This window comes from Terrapene carolina, unplaced genomic scaffold (assembly GCF_002925995.2).
Source record: "Terrapene carolina triunguis isolate 2854851 unplaced genomic scaffold, T_m_triunguis-2.0 Scaffold113, whole genome shotgun sequence".
Taxonomy (NCBI): domain Eukaryota; kingdom Metazoa; phylum Chordata; order Testudines; family Emydidae; genus Terrapene; species Terrapene triunguis.
In genome coordinates, this window is record NW_020664464.1 from 21,718,251 (window position 1) to 21,736,732 (window position 18,482).

The window sequence follows — 18,482 nt, forward strand, 5'->3', positions numbered from 1 at the left end:
TTAATTGGCTAGCACCAAAGCATGCTAAGTGTTGTACAAACATACAAGAAAACACTATCCTTGTCTCAGAAACATTTACAATTGGTCTATAAGTTATCATAAAAGTGTGAGGAGGTTTTTGTGAGGCTCCACACTGGACCAGAGTGATTTGCAGGGAAGCTAATAGCCTCTGAGGAAAATTTTGGCTAGAGAAGAATAGAAATATAATGAAGGTGAGTCTGTCTAAAGGGCTAATCCCTTGGATAGAGCTGACCAAACTCATTATAATTTTTCATTAGTTTTTCATCTACAATTCTCCAGTCCTCCCAGAGAACTGCTCAGCTGCTCATCCTAAAATTCTTCCATAACACTTTAATGTAAAGACTTTTTTTTTTCTATTTTCCCCTGAATCTTCATTTGATAGGAGTATCAGAGGGCAAAACAAGAAGTTCTGTCCCTTCGAAGAGAAAATTCAACTCTTGACACAGAGTGCCATGAAAAGGAGAAACTCCTAAACCAGCTAAGAACACGCATTGCAGTCCTAGAACAAGAAGTGAAGGATAAAGAGCAAGTAGTAATAAGAAGCACAGATGTCTGTGAAAGTGCACAAGAACACAAGGTTGGCAATAGCAACTCCTGGCTTGAAAGATGTTCCCTAGAAGTGTAAAACACGCACATCTTGAAGATTTCTTTAAATATTCCTCTAGAAAGTAAACCAGTTTTGAAATGACATGGTGTTAATGTGAGGATTATGGCTTAAAACAAAAAAGTCTTATTTTGTCAGGGTGTGTATGTTGGCATGGCTACACTATAAACTTAAACTGACCTACGTTAGGTCAATTTACAGCAACCGCAGTGATTACTGAGGTGGTTCATGTCCACACTGCCTTTCTTCTGTCAGTGGTGCACATCCTCACTAGGAGCACTATCATCGCAATGTGGGGGGCTGAGAGTCAGGGCTCTCTGCTCTGTGTGCAGATCCCCGCCGGTAGCCTGGCTCCCTGCTCCCCTCTCTGCTTGGCTACCGCTCCCCACTGGGCTTCTCGGCTTACCGTTGGGAGTGGGGCAGCTGCACCAGGCTTCTCAGCTCTGTGCTCCCAGTGTGGGGAGCCAGGGGCACGGGGGGCATCCAGGCTCTCACCAACCCGGACTCTGAGCACGGAGCTCCCCACCAGGTGCAGCTGTGCTCCCAGTGGGGGGCCGGGATGCTTGGAGTGGCTGCCCCATTCCTGGGGGGGAGGGGAGAGGGAAGCCATGAAATTTACAAGAATGATAGCTAATAGATGTAAGTAACGCACTTCATCGCCCTAACTACACCAACATAAGCCCTTTGTCTCTCGTGGAGGTGGAATTATGTTGGTGTAGTAGGGCACTTACAGCAGTGGGAGCAAGGCTGTAGTGTTACGCTCACATAAATAGGCCAATGTAAGCTGCCTTATGTTGACCTAATGCTCTAGTGTAGACCCGGCCTATGTGTATATATACATAGATATAATTCTTTTCTTCCCCCTTGGATCCCACCAATTTTTTTTTAAACAGTTTCCTTTAAATTTGAAACAGTCCAATGTGGCTACAGTCAAATTGGTTTGTTTAATTTTACTTTTTAAAACAAACAATACATTAATGAATTCAGTGCTCATGAAAGAATTGATAGCCTTGGAAACTGAAGTCCTATTTACAGACCAGGCAGCAGCAGTGTACATTTCCCCATGCTGCCCTGCTTGTGTACATTAACCTTGAGATGGAAGATCTACTCTAAAGTGACCCTTCCTCACCAGGTCTTCCTTGCAAGTGCAACCTCTGGTCTCTTTCTACATCTGCCAGCAAAGATGACAGTTGAGATGGTACTTTCTGAGAGGGACAGTTCTCCACTAGGCCTATCAGGACAGCCTCCCTCTCGCGACCCCCCCCCCCCCCCCCCCCTTTTTTTTTAAACACACACACTTTAACCAGCAGAGGCACCGACTTTCTAATTTGCCGGGTGGTGCTTGACCCCCCGCTCCACTCCTCTTCCTCCAAGGCCCCAACCCCACACCACTTCCTGCCCCTGCCCCCAAGTGCGCCCCACCCTCGCTCCACCTCTTCCTGCCCCTGCTCCTCTCCTTCTCCCCGCACCTTCTGCTCGCTGCTGAACAGCTGATCCTCGGTGGATGGGAGGCACTGGGAGGGAGGGGGAGGCGCTGGAAGGGAGATGGAGGAGCTGATTGGCAGGGCCCACCGATGGGTGCTGAGCACCCACATTTCCCCCCCCCCCCCACCCCGTTGGTGCTCCAGCCCCGTACCACCCACGGAGTGGCACCTATGTTAACCAGATCTCCTTCACAGGCTGTCAAGGGTTGCTACTGAAAAGGACTAATTTCAGTTGGTGACCTAGAAATAAAATGCATACTCTCTCCCATTACTAATCCCTGGAGTCTTGCAGTCACCAGCACCACTAAATTTCAGCATTTGGTTATGTTGACATTGTCCTGTCATGAATATAAAACTATCTTTCAGAAAAAGTTGGAAGAATCTCTGGAGATGAAACAGCTTCAAATTGGAAAATTTGAAACCGCTGTGAAGTCTATTTCTGAGGAACTTCTGAAAGTAAGACACTTATGAGCATTTATTAAATTTAATCGATGGGGCAGGTTTGTTCACTTGGGTTTATTTATTTATTTTTTGGGGTGTGGGTAGGCTAATGAAATTATCAAAAAGCTCCAGGGAGAGATGAAGAAACTAATGGAGAAGATGAAGTTAAAAAATGCAGTGACACTGCAACAAGAAAAAATATTAGGAGAAAAAGAGCAAACCCTTCAAAAGGAGAGATTGGAGCTTAATAATGTGAAACAGGCCCTTCAACAAAAAGAGGAAGAGGTAAGTGCCTGTATGTATATATGTTGCATGGAAAAGTACAGAGCAATGCAAATATTTAATGTTTACGTACAGTATGCAAGCTTTACTACAATCTCCTGGAAGGCAGGTTGATAACCTGACTCTCCCCAACCCTTGTAATTGTCAGTGTGTGTTATTAGAATCATAATGATTGTTATGGAGGAAAATGTAGGAATAGAAAGGTTGGTATTGGTGTCGCTAAATGAGGAAGAATTGTACCAGTTTTAACTTTTTGTTTGTTTCTTTTGAAGACTAGATTGCTCAGATTAATGAATTATAGTAAATAATTTCATTACTGTTCCCAGGTCTTTAAGTTGCAAGAGCAGCTGGACATCACTGTTCAGAAATTGGAAGAAAGCAAACAGCTGCTGAAAACTAATGAGAATGGTAAGGAGAGTAAAGGCACCCTTTAGAATGATGATGTAAACTATCTAACTAAAACCTGTGCCTTATTAAAAACATTTTATATTCCATGGGCATTTTAGTTTTGCTACTTCTCCACTCTGTTATGAGTTGAAACCAATTTCAAGGGCAAAGTTTGATCTTTGAACTGGAAAACGTGGGTATTGAATTTCTGTGTGTGCATATCAAGGCATGAGGCAAGTTCTGATTTGTTAAAATACTATAAAAATGGATTAACCGCACTGAAGTCAGTAGAGTAACTGAGATCAGAATCTGGTACAAAACTTTTACTGTAAGACTGGTACAGTATATAGCTGTGTGGGAGAGGAAACAAGGAGTATTACAATTAATAAAACTTATATTTGCAAAGTCACATTAATGATGGTTGAATAACAACTCTGCCACTCCAACCCCGTCCAAGACCTAGGTATCAGGAAACAAAGAACATTGACTTCAATGGGAGTTGAAGGTGCTTACCACCTCACACTCCGTGCTTAGCACTGCAGGATGGGGTTCAATTGCATCCCCATTATATGTGGTGATAATCCCTAGAATTTCATTTAATTGACTTCTTTCAATCAACCTGAATTCAGCACTTAATATTGTAAATAACTTGTGTGCATGTTTAATATACAATATGATGGATGTTGTGACCAATGCATTTTGATTATTGTTGGCTTTCTGAAAATACATATGCTGTGTAATTCCATTTACAGTATATTGAAATTTAGGTCAGTTGGCCTTGCTTGCATGTGTCCTCAAAGTTAAGGCATTAATTCGTTGTCCTATCTTTAGTCCTCAGTTACAAAAATACAGGCAAGTATATTAGAGTATGAGACAAATCAGAAATCTGTTACATTTTATGTAGAGCTGAATGTTCATTTCATGCATTTTTATTCTCCTTGTAGTAATTTCCTGGCTAAATAAACAACTGAATGAGAATAAAATTGCATCTATGCATGGGGCATCAGGTCACAGTGATATGCCATGTGCTGGAAGTGCCACCAATTCAGCAGCCTTGCAGAATGGCCTGGTAAGTATTTGCGCTGTACTACACTGAATTATGGTTGGGAACTCTTTTTGATTATTTATATGCACAAAACTACAATAAGTCTCCGATCTGAATGAAAACTGAACAAAGCCACACAGTTCTAAACATGCCCATCTCTCGCTCCTGGGGCAAGATTCTTGGCCTTGCCTGTAGCTGTTTGTTTTGCATTTTCTCAGCAGCACAAAGCCACTGTAAACTGCTCTGAGGGCAGCTGAGGATTTCTTCTGAGTCACAAAGAGGATTTGTTGGGGGTTGAGTGGAGTATACAGTGCTCCTCTTGATTTCCAGTGCTAGCCATTTAAAGCAGCTTTTAAACAGCCCCCAGCATAGGTTAGGGCAGTTTCTTGGCCTCTCTCTTCTTCCTCCTCCTCCTCCTCTGCCCCCTATTAACTTTATGCCCACTCTGCTCCCTATCTTTCCACACACCTACCTTTGTCAGCTGTGCTGAGTATCTATCCCTTGAGGTTCAGGTGAGCATGGGTGATTGAGATCTGACTAGGAAGGAAAAACATAATGTGCAGTGGTTGCATGTGAAATGTCTTCCATTTTAAAGGATTCTGGTAGAGTGAGGGCGAGTTCCTACACTTAACCCGAGGGATATGGCTGTACTGGTTACCCCCTCTCAAAGTGGCCAAAACTATACAATGGATACACTTTTATATAGTTTCAATGGACACAGGAGGAAATAATAAATTGGCTGGCCTCCTCTTCATTCAGCAGATGTACTGCCATATTAGAAACAGACATTATCCTGTCTGTGAGACTGCTGAACCCAGGACAGAGTTTTCCAGAAAGGTGTCCATTACTGGTATACATCTGGACAATGGAAATTGTCAGCAGTGCAGAAAATTTAGTGTTATCTTCATGCAGTTTCTTCCTGATGTTTTATCACTTCAGAATCAGCAGGAAAAGATATGTAGCCTCTATCCAGTACATGTTGGCTCATAATGTAAACAAGAAAGGATTAAGAATTGTAAGTAAAATAGTCAATGGAGAAACATTAAATGAAGTCTGAGGTTGTGTAGTGCTTTCCAAATTATACAAACACAGTAGGGGATTTATATATATATCCAAATGATACTTGTCTGAAGAAAAGAGCTGTTTAGGAATTCTGAGGTGTATAACAGATGGCATTAAACTGAAGCTGTGGATGATATTCAAAGCAGAAGAAAAAAATCTTAAGATGATATTGACAGGTGGTACAGAGGTGAAAATGCATCCCAGTGGCTCAGTGACAAATGCAGCAGTGAAGAAATAGACTGATGTACTATGGAAAATTAGACCAGGAGGACATGTTAACAAGCATTTCACTTCTTTCAGGACCATCTGGAACTTGGCTTCTAACAAATGTAAAAAAGGAAAATCAATATGATTGTTAATTCTAAGGGCTGGTTACCCTCACTCAGTCTCTGCATCCAGCTGACAATCATTGAGTGAGTAGTACACAGCTGAAATAGAGGCACTGTGCTTTGTTAGATGGCTGACATAAGTTTGGCTCCAACTTTTAAAATGCCTCAGAAATAATGTGTAAATTTAAAAACTGTTGCCTTCAGAGTTCAGCTTGAACACAATTTGTGAAGAATAATTTTTTTCTTTTAAATGGCAAAGGTAATATTGTGGCTATTATAAATGCAATACAGTAGAGCCAGATTGTAGAAAGAGATTGTTTTGTCCAGCCATGGTCCAGCTATGTGTAACCACTTTTTACTAAGAGCTAACTATTTTAATTTCCATCTCCGTTTCTCGAAAACACTCAAGCCAGTCTGAAACTTCTCCTGCATATCTTTGGCCCACCACTCACTAATGTCAGACTGTTCAGAAGAGTTACTTCACCTTACAATTCTAGTAAATGGACAGGTTGGTTGGTTGGGATTTTTTGTGTCAGTTTAAAAAAAAAAAAAAAATCTGTGGATGGGGAGACTTCCTCAAATATCACTTTAATTTATAACAAAACCCTTAAGGAGCTGCCCCAATGATCATCTGTTTGGAAAGTGTTGCCCTCATTTTCCTCAGTCCTGTTTGGCTTTTTAATTTGTTGATTTGTTCTGAGGAAGTGGGGATTTAAAATCTGCCTGATCCCTCCATTTCCAGAGTAGTGAGAGACAGATACTTTGGCTCTGCTGTCGTTTTAAAATTCTTCTCCATTCCTAACTTGCTGACAGTCAGATGGGAGGTGAAGGACCCAACTCTAGGGATTTTCTGAATTTACTGAGTCCCTAGATTGCCATATACAGAGATCCATACTTAATTTGGTATTCTACAGCCATCAGAATGGGATTATGTTATCCCTTTAGGAATAGTGAACTGACTCCACTGCTGCGGAACCCAAGAAGATGGCTGGGGTTTTCATTGGACAGGAGCCAAGCGAGCTAATTTTTTGTCAAAGAACAACCTAAGGAGTAGTTGTCATAATGGGTTCTTTTTACTAAGGATTTCAATATTACAATCACCCTGGATCTGAATTGAAGAAACCAAATTGCAATTTATGAATCTGTATATCTGTATATCTAGCTAGCTCACTACTGTCAAAATATTTGCAGGAAAATCGTTTGGGTAAAACTCTTCAAGCTGTTCTCTTGATGACAGATACAGCTGTATGGCTCAATTATCTTTTATCCACTTAACATTTTTTGGTTGACAAGAATTTACTTTCTTGAAAATTAGGCTACATGGTGCTAGATGGGTTAAGACGCTTTGCAGGATGTGTGTGCACTAAGATGCCTCTGAAAATAAGTGAAATATTTTCTTAATAGGCAGTTATATATAAAAATAAAGAACCTAGCGATGAGTAAAATTCCAAAAGAGTTCCATGATGATGTTGGGAGTCCCTAGATGATGCTATTATAGTTAGTCTAACAAGTCATGTTTGACTGTGTAGGACTTTTTGGGAGGGGGATGGGGGCAAATCACACTGTTCAGTGTGTGGTGTTTTAGTTTGTTATAAAAACCAGATTTGCTTTGCTTCCTAAATCTTGTCCAGAAATAATATGTTAGTCTGTAGGTATCAGCTCTTTCCTATGTCATGAAAGCAAACCAGTCCATTTAAACAAGGTAAAATTTTCAAGAGCTCTTAAGGAACTTAAGAGCAAAACCCCACTTTTGAAAATGGAACTTTGGCTCCTAACACAGTTTAGGCTCTTTTTTTCAAAATTTTACCCAAGTTGTCTAACTTCATAGTTTCAGAAAACCTGTAAGAACAATACATCCTTAAAAAAACAAAAACAAAAAAACAGGTGGGGTAAGGCTGTCTAGAATAATTGGGAAAAGCATGAATATTCTTAGGGAGAGGAAGAAATTTAGTCAGTGGAGCGTCTTCTCAAGGTTCTCCTAAAATTCAAAGCTGAGGAGCAAAAATGCTAGTGTATATACTTCTTTGGAGAAGAAGAGGAGGTAGAGACATTTCTAATATTTGGATGGATAGATCTGCTGAAGAGAAAAGCAAGCTAAGGGCATATAACAATAGGTTTTGAAACTCTGCAAAAGCTAACCCATTGTTAGTACTCCCCACGTTTAAAACTAAACACAGGTTCCAGCTGAATCCGTATAGTAATCTGAGAAAAAGATAAAGTTCCTGGCCAAGGGCAGAGAAATTACTGACATGAGCAAAGTGATTTGGGATAGGATAATGTTTGTGACTGATTCACTAAAAGTTGTGAAAAGCTGATAAATCAGGAAGCTGAATAAAGACTAGACAGTATAGAACACAAGAAAAGGCTGAAGACCAGTTAAAATTTATTGTTAACATTTTCAAACTTGGATCCCTAAATTCACATATGTACATTTGTCAGTGGCTTGACTTTTCAGAGTTGCTGAGCATCCAGAACTCTCAGTTGAAGTCTACTGGAAACTCCCACTGTTCAGCACCTCTAAAAATCAAGCTATTTAGGTGTCCTGTATATAGATTTGTGTGCCTCACACAAACTTGAAGATTTTGGCCCATATATAAAAGGAGACCGTATATGCAGTAATAATGCCTCACCATGTAATACCTGTAAAGCATCTGTGAACAATTAAAGCTCTTACCATTCACACCTTTCATCCAGAAATTGTTTCATATTTGAGATAAGCCAGTAGACGTTTCTTTTTTGTAGCATAACATACAAGTACAAGGAAAATTCAAATATCTAAAACATGAACACAGATTTACTATCAGTGCTTGGTCTCAGAACATGCCTGATCTTAAATTGATCAGATTCTTTTTCATTTAAAAAAAAAAAAAAAAAAGGCAGACAAAACACTTCCCAGTTCCAGTGGCATTTACCACCTGCTAAGCTACAAGATGTAATGACAGACTACGAAGATATATATTTAATGGAAGTTTCCTGAGAGGGTACGAATCTTGAAGTGCATCCTCCTATAAATCCCATGTTACATACTACTCAAAAATCCCAGTTGCGCTGCAAGACTGATTGGATAAAGAGCTTTGGAGATTTGACAAATTGCCTCTAATTTTTTTCAGAGGTAGATGATAATTTGTAGTGGGTAAACACCATGGAGATGGTGGGGAAAAACCACTTGCAGTAGAACTGAAACTGTGCTGTGTTAATGCCATGTTGATTCAGGCAGTAGGGTTAGAAGATTACATGATGCCTGTGCATTTGATGATATGATATGAGAAAAATCGAGAGCTGGCGTGCCTGTGTTTTTTAAATGTTTTGGATGGATAATCTGAATACTAGTAAATAAGACTGGACAGAGGAAGTTCATTGATAACCATGTTTAATAATCCACAATAGCGATGTAGAATCACCTGCTTACCCTATTCATTCATCCCAAGTAGTGTTTTGAAAAAAGTGGGGAAAACTATTGTCTGGCTACATGTGAATTATATATTGTAATTTTAAGCTATTGTGGAAAATATTAATTATGAAACAATCTATGAATCTCCTTCAGTCGCTCTAATGATGAATTAAAGTGTTTTTGTTTTGTTCTCTCAGCTGAGGGAATAGAGCCCAAACCTGCAAAAGTGGCAGCGTGAAAGGAGGACAGCAGAGAACAGTGTTGAGCTTTAAAATTCCATGCATAGCTAGGGTTATGCAATATAGTTAGGCAAAGAGGTAAGCTTGGCACTACTGAAGCAAAGCTTCCAAAATCCTATGTGGTATTGATGATGGAATGTTCTCATACTAAAAATCAGGAAGTTGATTTTGAATCCATTTGGTCCTGATTAAGACTCAATGTGTTTGTCCCCTCTCCCCCCCAACTAAAAGATGCTTTTCTTTATTGGGAGGGTGATGCAAAACCTTTCACTAAACAAAGTTTTGATGGCTGAGTCCAGTTAACATTGTTGCTTAAATTACTGACACCTTCTGTCCCCCGCTCCCCAGTTGGTACCCAATGAATTCTGTGTTCTCCATCCCAACTGAGCTTCTTTCTGCTCATTCCCCAATCAGCCAAAGTACTGCATCATTGGGTCTGTCTGCTGTTTGTGTCCCGTTGCTGTCTTGGGTTGGAGGTGATACATTGCCTTCCTTATAAATTATGTAAGCCCAAAGGTGTAAAGTCTGAACAGAGCAGCTTCTCTTAGGTCTGAAAAGTTGTACTAACGAAACTAAATCAATTTCAAAAGCTTTTTAATTCTGATATAGACTAAGTCCTTACTTTTGGGAAACAAGATAAATGTAGGATGGGAATCTCTTAAAACAAAGTCATGGCAAGGGATGTGCCAGATTTCTGTAGACTGACACAAGCTCCTTAACTAACCAACGTTTTTAAAAAGAACAGGAGTACTTGTGGCACCTTAGAGACTAACAAATTTATTAGAGCATAAGCTTTCGTGGGCTACAATCCACTTCTTCGGATGCATCTGGAAGATCACCAATGGATTGTAGTTTCCTCAGGAAGTCAGTGGTGTCTCGAAGATAGCTAGGAGTGCTGGTAGCATAGGGTCTAGGAGAGAGTCCACATAACCAGACAAGCCTGATGTTAGGGTGCCAATGCCTGAGATGATGGGGCGTCCAGGATTTCCAGGTTTATGGATCTTGGGTAGCAAATAGAATACCCCTGGTTGGGGTTCTAGGCATGTGTCTGTACAGATTTGTTCCTGTGCTTTGTCAGGGAGTTTTTTTAGCATATGGTGTAGTTTCTTTAGGTAATCCTCAGTGGGATCAGAGGATAATGGCCTGTAGAATGTGGTGTTAGAGAGCTGTCTAGAAGCCTCTTGTTCATATTCCAATTTATTCATGATGACGACAGCACCTCCTTTGTCAGCCTTTTTGATTATGATGTTGCATCCGAAGAAGTGGGCTGTAGCCCACGAAAGCTTATGCTCTAATAAATTTGTTAGTCTCTAAGGTGCCACAAATACTCCTGTTCTTTTTACGGATACAGACTAACACGGCTGCTACTCTGAAACCAACATTTTTAACTGAAAGCTTTCTCTTTTGTGGATGGTAATCTGAACACCTTTATCTTCTGTAAGACGTGAAAGTATGACATAATGAGCACTTGGAAAAAAGTCTTGTTATGGTGAAAGGCTGGGACTAAACTTACAAACAACAAGATTGTCTTTATTAAAAAAAGAGCGGTCACTGACATGTCCTTTATCTGGCTCAAAAATACCCTGTCCTCGAACTACTTTCAAACTCAGTTGACCTCTGGTAACACATCAGAAGAGGTCTATGGCTGACAGTGCTATTGATAGCCCCATGCTTTCATTTTACTATGAAGGGGACTCTTTTTTTTCTAAAACTTTTGGTTCCCTCCATTGGGAAAAAGATGCACAGTGGAAGGGGCTTTTCCACCTTGAAAACATTAATAAAGGGTGGGCACCTTTTTTTTTTTTGAGATAAGGGGAAAAGAGGGGCATTTGTCACAAATCTATTTGCTTAGTGTTTCTTTTTCTATTTAGCTTTCGCTTAGCAACAAAGCTTGTACTATGGACCTATAATGTTATGTTTCTTGCTTAGCACATACTTAGACATTAAAAAAAGTATGTGGATGAAGGGTTTGGGTTTTTTTGTTTTTGTTTGGATAAAACTGACCTTTCTGCCTTATTATACTTGAGACTTTTGTAGGAGTTCTATCACAAAAATATCAAGACAACTTAAGCGTATTTGGGAGGTGTAGAGAGGTTAGCCAGGGCTCATCCATCTCCGGGTGGCAGGGAACCACACCGCCTCCCTTAGTCCTTGCATGGCCTCTTGAGGAATCAGTCAGGCTGCAGGGGTCCTGGCTCAAACAGTCCGGCAGGGGGCTGATCACACACAGGTAACAATTAACAGCTAATAAGCCCAGGCCCTGGGTCAGGGCAGGGCAGTAAAGACTCCAAGGCTCAGGCCCTCAGGCAGGGGCTGAGCAAACACCGGTAAATAGCACACCCAGGCTTCAGGCTCCGAGCAGCCTGGGAGAGGGGGAGACTGCCACCCACGCGTTGGGTGGGAGGGGGGGTGGGACGCTGGCCCTCCCACTCCACTACGTCCCAGCCCGGGGCCCTAGCAGCGGCCAAAGGGCCGCTGCTGTCAGTGGGGATCCTGGCCGCAACACACTGACATGAGTTCCAGCTGTGTTGTAGCCAGACCCGGGTCGGCTGCCCCCAGGCTACTTCCCAACTTCCCCTCTGGAGGTACCTGGGTCAAGGTGGTATCTTCGGGGGGGGGGAGGGGGTGTCAATCACCATTGGATCCTCGGGGTAGCTGTCGAGGGGTAGGCTCAGTGACTCTCCCACATGCTGGTTCGCATCGAGTGTCAGCAAGTCGGGCCAGTCTCCAGGTCCGTTGCTGGAGTCTCCCTGGCGGGAGCTGGGCCAAAGGCATCTGGCCTCTCCAGTGGCTGCCTCTCGTGAGCTCTTGGGTTGAGCTCTTGTACTTCCTGTTCAGCCTCTGACCCTATGTGGGACAGCCTTGGAGTGCCTGGCTTCGCCCACTCTGGTGTCCAGCGGAGCTCATCCTGCACCGGGGAACCACACCGCCTCCCTACAGGAGGCTTGTTTGCTTTTGTCATATTTTACTTTAAACAGCCTTTTCTTCCACTTATTTTTGTTTGTTTCCCTTACAGCCTCGGTTTCTACTTTATAACAGTCCTTTCTCTGTCCCTGTGATGCCTCCACCAATTAGCACTGCTTCCCTTTCTAATAACTATAAAGGCTCTGTTCCTCTGCGAATGAATATCCCATGTGTGGTCACCAGTGCTGCAAGATGTAATCCACAGGCAGGCATATATACTTTTTTATTTTTCACCTCCTTTGCACTATAATGTATTCTGCTGAAGTGTCCTAGTTTTTAACAGCTTAATTCTCCATTGTGATTTGCCTCTGGATAATGCACACCAGAACACTAATGTTAACGTGGAATGTTTTGACACTAATAACTGCATTAGAGAACTGGAACTGTGCTTAATGTAAATGTTGAAAAATAGAACACTTCGAAATGGCCAATACTCTTATCTAAGTATTCCCCTCTGCCCAACAGTTTTGACTTATGTCATAAATACAACATGACAAATGTGTTAAGAAAACATTACTAACCATTTTTGACAGATTATGCACACAGACTACAAGAGAGGAATTGGGTAAATGGTTTTGGAGGAAAGAGGGAAGAAGCGTTTTTCTTAATCATTTTTGCTTATTTGTTCCTCCTGGAAAAATTAACTATGAGCCCAACTATATATCTGAAAAAGCATTATTTTTTTTCGTTTTTCTAAAACTGTACAATAAATGGCCTTTATCTTGTAACTTTCACTGCCTCCCTACGCTCTGCCCGCTAATCCATTTCTGCTAGGGACTACTACTTACATTCCAAATCTCTAGGCAGCTTTTAAGCAGTCTGGCCTTTTGTTAATTTAAAAAACAAAAAGGAATCGGGTACAAGAAATGTTCTCTCTATCCCCTCCCCAAGCAAAACTATCACTAGTCTGCGTCTCAACCCTGACTAAATCCATTCTTGTGCCTGATATCTCACAATTCATCAGAGCTAGAAATGTCTATAACCCACAAAAGAGCTGGGATCTCAGATCTTGTAATAGTATAAAGAATCTGTTCCTGGCTTCAGCCAGCTGCACTATATTGGGCCTTACAATTGCAACATTTGACATGTAGTAGTCTTTCTTTCGAAGTTGTAAAATGTATCGTTTTATCTACCTCCCATTTATAGAGTTAGACTCGAAGCCAAAATTCTTTTAGTACATAGTTGGAGGATATGAAAAACAGAAATTAAAATAATAAAAATTGGCTCTATAGGTGGAGAATATGAAAACAATAAATTTAGATTTAACTGTAAAAAATGTAGCATAAGAAAAATATGTAAATGTGTGTTTAATTTGAAGCTTCTATTGACAATTGTGAGGCAACATTCAAAAAATGGAATAATCTCAAACTTCCCCAGTAAAGCTTTATCCCCCCAACTTTTATTAAGTTAGTTTACCTTTAGATTAATTATTCACATAATGTATTTACTTTTAGATGTGTTAAAAATTAGCCCATTGCCTAAGCCTCTGGTTGCATTTACAGCAATAAATTCAATAATACAGATATTATACTGTTCCAAAGGGGGTACATCAGACATTCCCTCACAGATGCAGTTTCCTCTCAAGAACACAAACTAGGGGCCTTCTCCTGCTCCTCTTGAATTCAATGAGAGTTTTGTCATTGGCTTCAGTGGAAGCAGAATCTAGCTCCAGAAGCCAGTGGGCATGCCTTTTCACTGCGCTGCACCAGTTTGAGCCATGTATTTTCACTGAAGACAATGGAGTCGTGCAATCATAAAACTAGTGTAGTACAGCAGAGATCTAGGCCTGATGTCCCTGAGTAGTTACCCAAGTGATCTTTTAAAAAAGAAGGGACTTTAAAAATCACAAAATATGGTTTAAGGGTACAATGATGATTGTGCTCTATTTGGGAGAGGAAAAATGTGTGCTGTCTATGGTGATGGGAGCCTTATAAACACACAGAAGTCTTGTCCAATGCTTTTGTTTTTCATTCTCTCTAAATTGTATAGGTACGCATCAACTTATCAGCAAATTCCACCAGCACTCCGTTACATGAGACAAGACCTTGTCCACCAACCTCCACTCCTTTAGTGCCCCCAAACTCAGGCCATGTGTAAGTTGTGGTGTTTTGTTTTTGTTTTTTCCTTTTTGTATTTTTGCTGAGTGATCTAACAAACTACATCATTTTGTGGTAACTTCTAAAGACCGAGATTACACAAGTCCTATTTTCACTTTTAAGTGTGTGTGTGTGTGAAGCTTTTATGAAAAATCTCACATTTGGCCAATGTCAAATTGTTCCTGTGTTGTAAGTAACATCAGTCTGAGATTTCAGGCAATGCTATATGGGCTGCTGTTTGACTCTCTTTCCTTCAAGGAATCCATGGGACATCCATTTGTTTGCCAGGAGAATGTTCAAAAGTGCCAGGGAAGATCTGGAAAAGAATTAAACCCTGCAGAGAAGTCTATTTTCACTTTTTTGTTTGTTTTGTTTAACCCTCTCTTCAGGTCCAATAATCCTGGCAATGGATTTTCTCTCCCTAATATCTACTAGGAGGCCAAGCACACTGGTTCAATGACTGGCATTTAGGAACTCCCACTGAGAACCCCTGATGGAACTGTGTGCCTTTTCAAAATCAAAATGTTGCCAGCTAATTAGATTTTACTTGGGCGCGTTTCCAAATAACTTCTAATTCTCTTCAGTATGATCTGGTATGTGGGCAGCTGACCTGAGCTTGCTTGTTTGTCCTTGGAGTCAGGATCCCTGTTCACACACCACCACAACTTCATGAATAGAAATATAACTGTCAAGAGCAAGGAAAGTAAAGACAAGGTTAGAAAGTATTTTGTCTCTAGAAACACTTTTCAATAAAGTGAATTGCCTGGCTTGGAGGCAGATAGCACACTATTTCCAAAGTAAGGTGAAGCCTCCTTATAGTTCCCTGAAGGTAGAGTCCAGCACACCTTGTTGTTGCTCAAGCAACCCCCCAATAAGCAGCAGGAGGAGGATATAGGGGACTGTGCTGCTTGTCTGAGATGTGGGCTATGGAACGTAACCGTTCAGACATCTCTGCAGCCATCTTCAGTCAGTGACCACTGTTCCCACCTTCTCCTCTAATGGTGGGAAGAGCTTGGAGCCAAATAGAAGACTCTACCAACAAAGACCAAACAAAAATCCTTTCTGGAAAGAGAAGAGAAAATGGAAGCAAGAACCTAATGGCTGCGACATCAGCCAGAATATTTTAGCGTTGTATATTATTTATCGAACTCCAGTATTGTACTTTTTGCGAGGCAAGAATAGAGCTGATATTCATCTCCACAGTAAATGATTTTTTTTCATTGGCTTCAAAAGATTATAGCCATTATCTGACCTAAACCCAAGCTTCAAAGAGAGAGAGAGAGAGACTTTGAGGATGTGAGAAGAGCTGTTACAGTAATTTTTCCAAGTAATTTTTTTCTCTTTGTTCCTCTTATCCTGCAGTATAAAGGGGGGAAATATTTAAATCATCAGTTGCTTGCTCCATCAGAACTTGCATAATAGAAGCCTTTATGGCAACACATTAGACTCCAGCACCATATCACAGCTCATTAAAATAGAGGAACAGTGATGCAGTACTTTTTGCAGAAAGAGTATATGCCATATAAGGCAGCCAACTTGATCCTCTGTGGGTAGCACATTTTCAAGGCTCTACAAAAGTAGAGATTCAGGGTGGGATTTTTTCAAAAGTACTTGGCATTGTCCTAATTCTGTTCCCATTGAAGTCTGTGGGAGTTTTACCACTGAGTTCAATGGCAGCAGGGTTACGTCAACGTAGGTTGGCTGGTTTTGAAAGCTTCAAGTGATTCATCTTGTGGTGAAGTGCTAGATGGCGTGTTTTTATTTTTAATTTTTTAATTTTTCTCCTCAGTTACAAATGTCTTGTGGTGTGTGTTTTTTTACGTGAATCCATTATATTTATTTTTAGCTCATTAGGTCAGTTCATTGCCTATAATATTCCACTATGAGGATTGTTGGATGTACATTTCCAGTGTCTGACTCTATCTCCTTTCTGCTGCAAAAAGTACTTCCGGCTGTAGTGTAAATTCCAAATATTTCCCCTTTTTGTGAATATCAAGATGGTGTGCATTTTACTACTGCACCCTAATGTAAGTCTTCATAAGCAGGAAAAATGTGTTGTGGTGTTGTGTGGCTTTTTGTGTGGTGAGTGGTTAGATGGTATTTTAGAGGGTGAGGGAAAAATTCTGAATGATTCAATCTTGTGACAATGGAAATAAATTGAAATAGGTGTTAGGTATTTAGTAAAACTACTCTGTTTTTTTAATCTGCGCTTTTTTTCCCCCCCAGCAATTATTTTTTATAAATTTTGTTTAATGACTTTACTGTTTATCTAAAACTGATAGATAATTTGATTTTATCATTAATGCCAGTAACATCTTTGTACATAGTAACAGAATTGTGTGTCATTTTCAAAGGTATCCTGACTGAGCCTTTTGTTACTAGCCATAGCCTGTAAAAGGTGATGGGTGCTGTTAGCTCTCTGTTCGTTTAAGGCTAAGAAATCATTCTTTTTAGGATTCCTAATCCGAGTGCAATGTTAGATGCAATGTTTCAGTAGCTGCAGAATGAAAGCAATGAACTGTATAACTCCTATTGTTTACAGTCCACTGTTCTGCAACTGAAATTGGTTGCAGTATGCCTTTATTTTATATTACTTCATGCCTCTTCTCTTAGCTGTATTTTTATTTATTTGGTTATCAGGAATACATTGTACTATATTACTTCTGCTCATTTTAAGAATAAAAGCTAATAACTAGAAAACTGGAGAGGAGGAGGGGTGGCATAAGAGACCATATAATTTTAAAAGGATATTAATTACAGGCAGCTTGCTCCCTTTTGAATAACCTTTTCCCCAAACACATTTTGATATTTCAGTGAGCCAACTGGTTTAGACATGAAATATTTGAAGAAAGATGGCAACTTGCCTTTGAGAGGTCTAAAACCTTTGTCTGTAGCAAGTACAGGTAAATGATCTAATGGAGTGCAACTGTTTGAAAGATGATTTGTTTGTTTGACACAATTAGCCAGCAGTTCAGGGCTGTTTGGTGCTACCATAATGTAAATGTTTAGTAATAATACCCTGTGTATTTAACTGTGTGTGATTTGAAACCACGTTACAGTGGTCACCATTTGATGTAGCATGATATCCTAAGATACCTCAATCGTTTCCTGTTCGATGTGTAGGGGAATACTGAGGTAGTTCAGGTTTCACTGTTTGACACACAGTAGTATTTTAATGGATACAATATGAATGTATGGTGGAGTTACTTCTAGAGATGGACCTGAACTGGTAAGTTCTGATCTGAACTTCCTCAGTCTAGAAGAATAGAAATGGCATTTTGGAGTTTTCGTTCAGGCCCATTTCTACTCTTGGCAAATTTATGTTATTAGAATATAACAGTTTAAAGTATATTATTGGCCAAATCTGTTAACCTACACAGGAATGTTTATAGTTTGAGGTCCTGATTCAGCAAAATACTTAAGCAGGTACCTAACTTTTTAAGCACGTGAATAGCCCCGTACTTAAAGTTGGGCATCTGCTTGTGTATGTAGTTGAATCAGAGACAAAATGATTTTTTGGGGGTGGGGTAGGGTAGCAGGGGAGGAAGCTTACTATATGGTGAACTTAAGCTGTCTTTTCAAAACAATTTTAATATGAATAATTGTTTGTATATGCATTTAACCACCTTACAAAGAGTGCAACATCTGGTCGATTTTTTTATTTTATTTTTTCAGCGTTATCAAGAACTATGTTACCCAAGCAAGGAACTCCACCTGTAATATCTGCTTACTTCCCAGGGCAACAGACTAGACTTCCTGCATCATAAGCTCCAATTTTATTAAGAGGATTGCACATGTTAATAGAAGCAACATCAAATATATGCATCTGATTTAGCGTGTCTAATGTAAAAGAAAAAAGAGGTGCTTGAGCGACACTGTCATAAATTTGACTTTATAGTCCATCTGGACTTGGTTACTCTTTTCTGTAAAGTCTGTGCTCATCACAACTGCCAAAATATGGTCTGGAGGTAAAGCCAGCTATTAAAAAACCTAATGAATTCATTTCTAGTTCTAAGTCTTTAAAATGAGTTAATGTTTTTGATTTATTTTGTTTAGTATAAAGCAGTAGCTGACTGACTCTTCAAAGATACAAAGCTGTGCAGGCTAAATGAAAGCATTTATTTCATGTGCTTTTGG

The 18,482-nt window shown here is 40.2% G+C and overlaps 1 protein-coding gene across 1 annotated transcript in view; it reads left to right on the forward strand.

Moving 5' to 3' along the window:
• Positions 1-18,112, forward strand: part of LOC112112888 (spindle assembly abnormal protein 6 homolog) — a 41,038-nt gene extending 22,926 nt beyond the window's left edge. The window contains exons 9-16 of the mRNA XM_024208979.2: positions 404-598; positions 2,476-2,565; positions 2,656-2,835; positions 3,159-3,240; positions 4,164-4,288; positions 14,239-14,342; positions 17,160-17,248; positions 18,021-18,112. Coding sequence (XP_024064747.2) covers positions 404-598; positions 2,476-2,565; positions 2,656-2,835; positions 3,159-3,240; positions 4,164-4,288; positions 14,239-14,342; positions 17,160-17,248; positions 18,021-18,112 — 957 coding nt within the window. The remainder of the gene's footprint in view (positions 1-403; positions 599-2,475; positions 2,566-2,655; positions 2,836-3,158; positions 3,241-4,163; positions 4,289-14,238; positions 14,343-17,159; positions 17,249-18,020) is intronic.
• Positions 18,113-18,482: the final 370 nt, after the last annotated feature.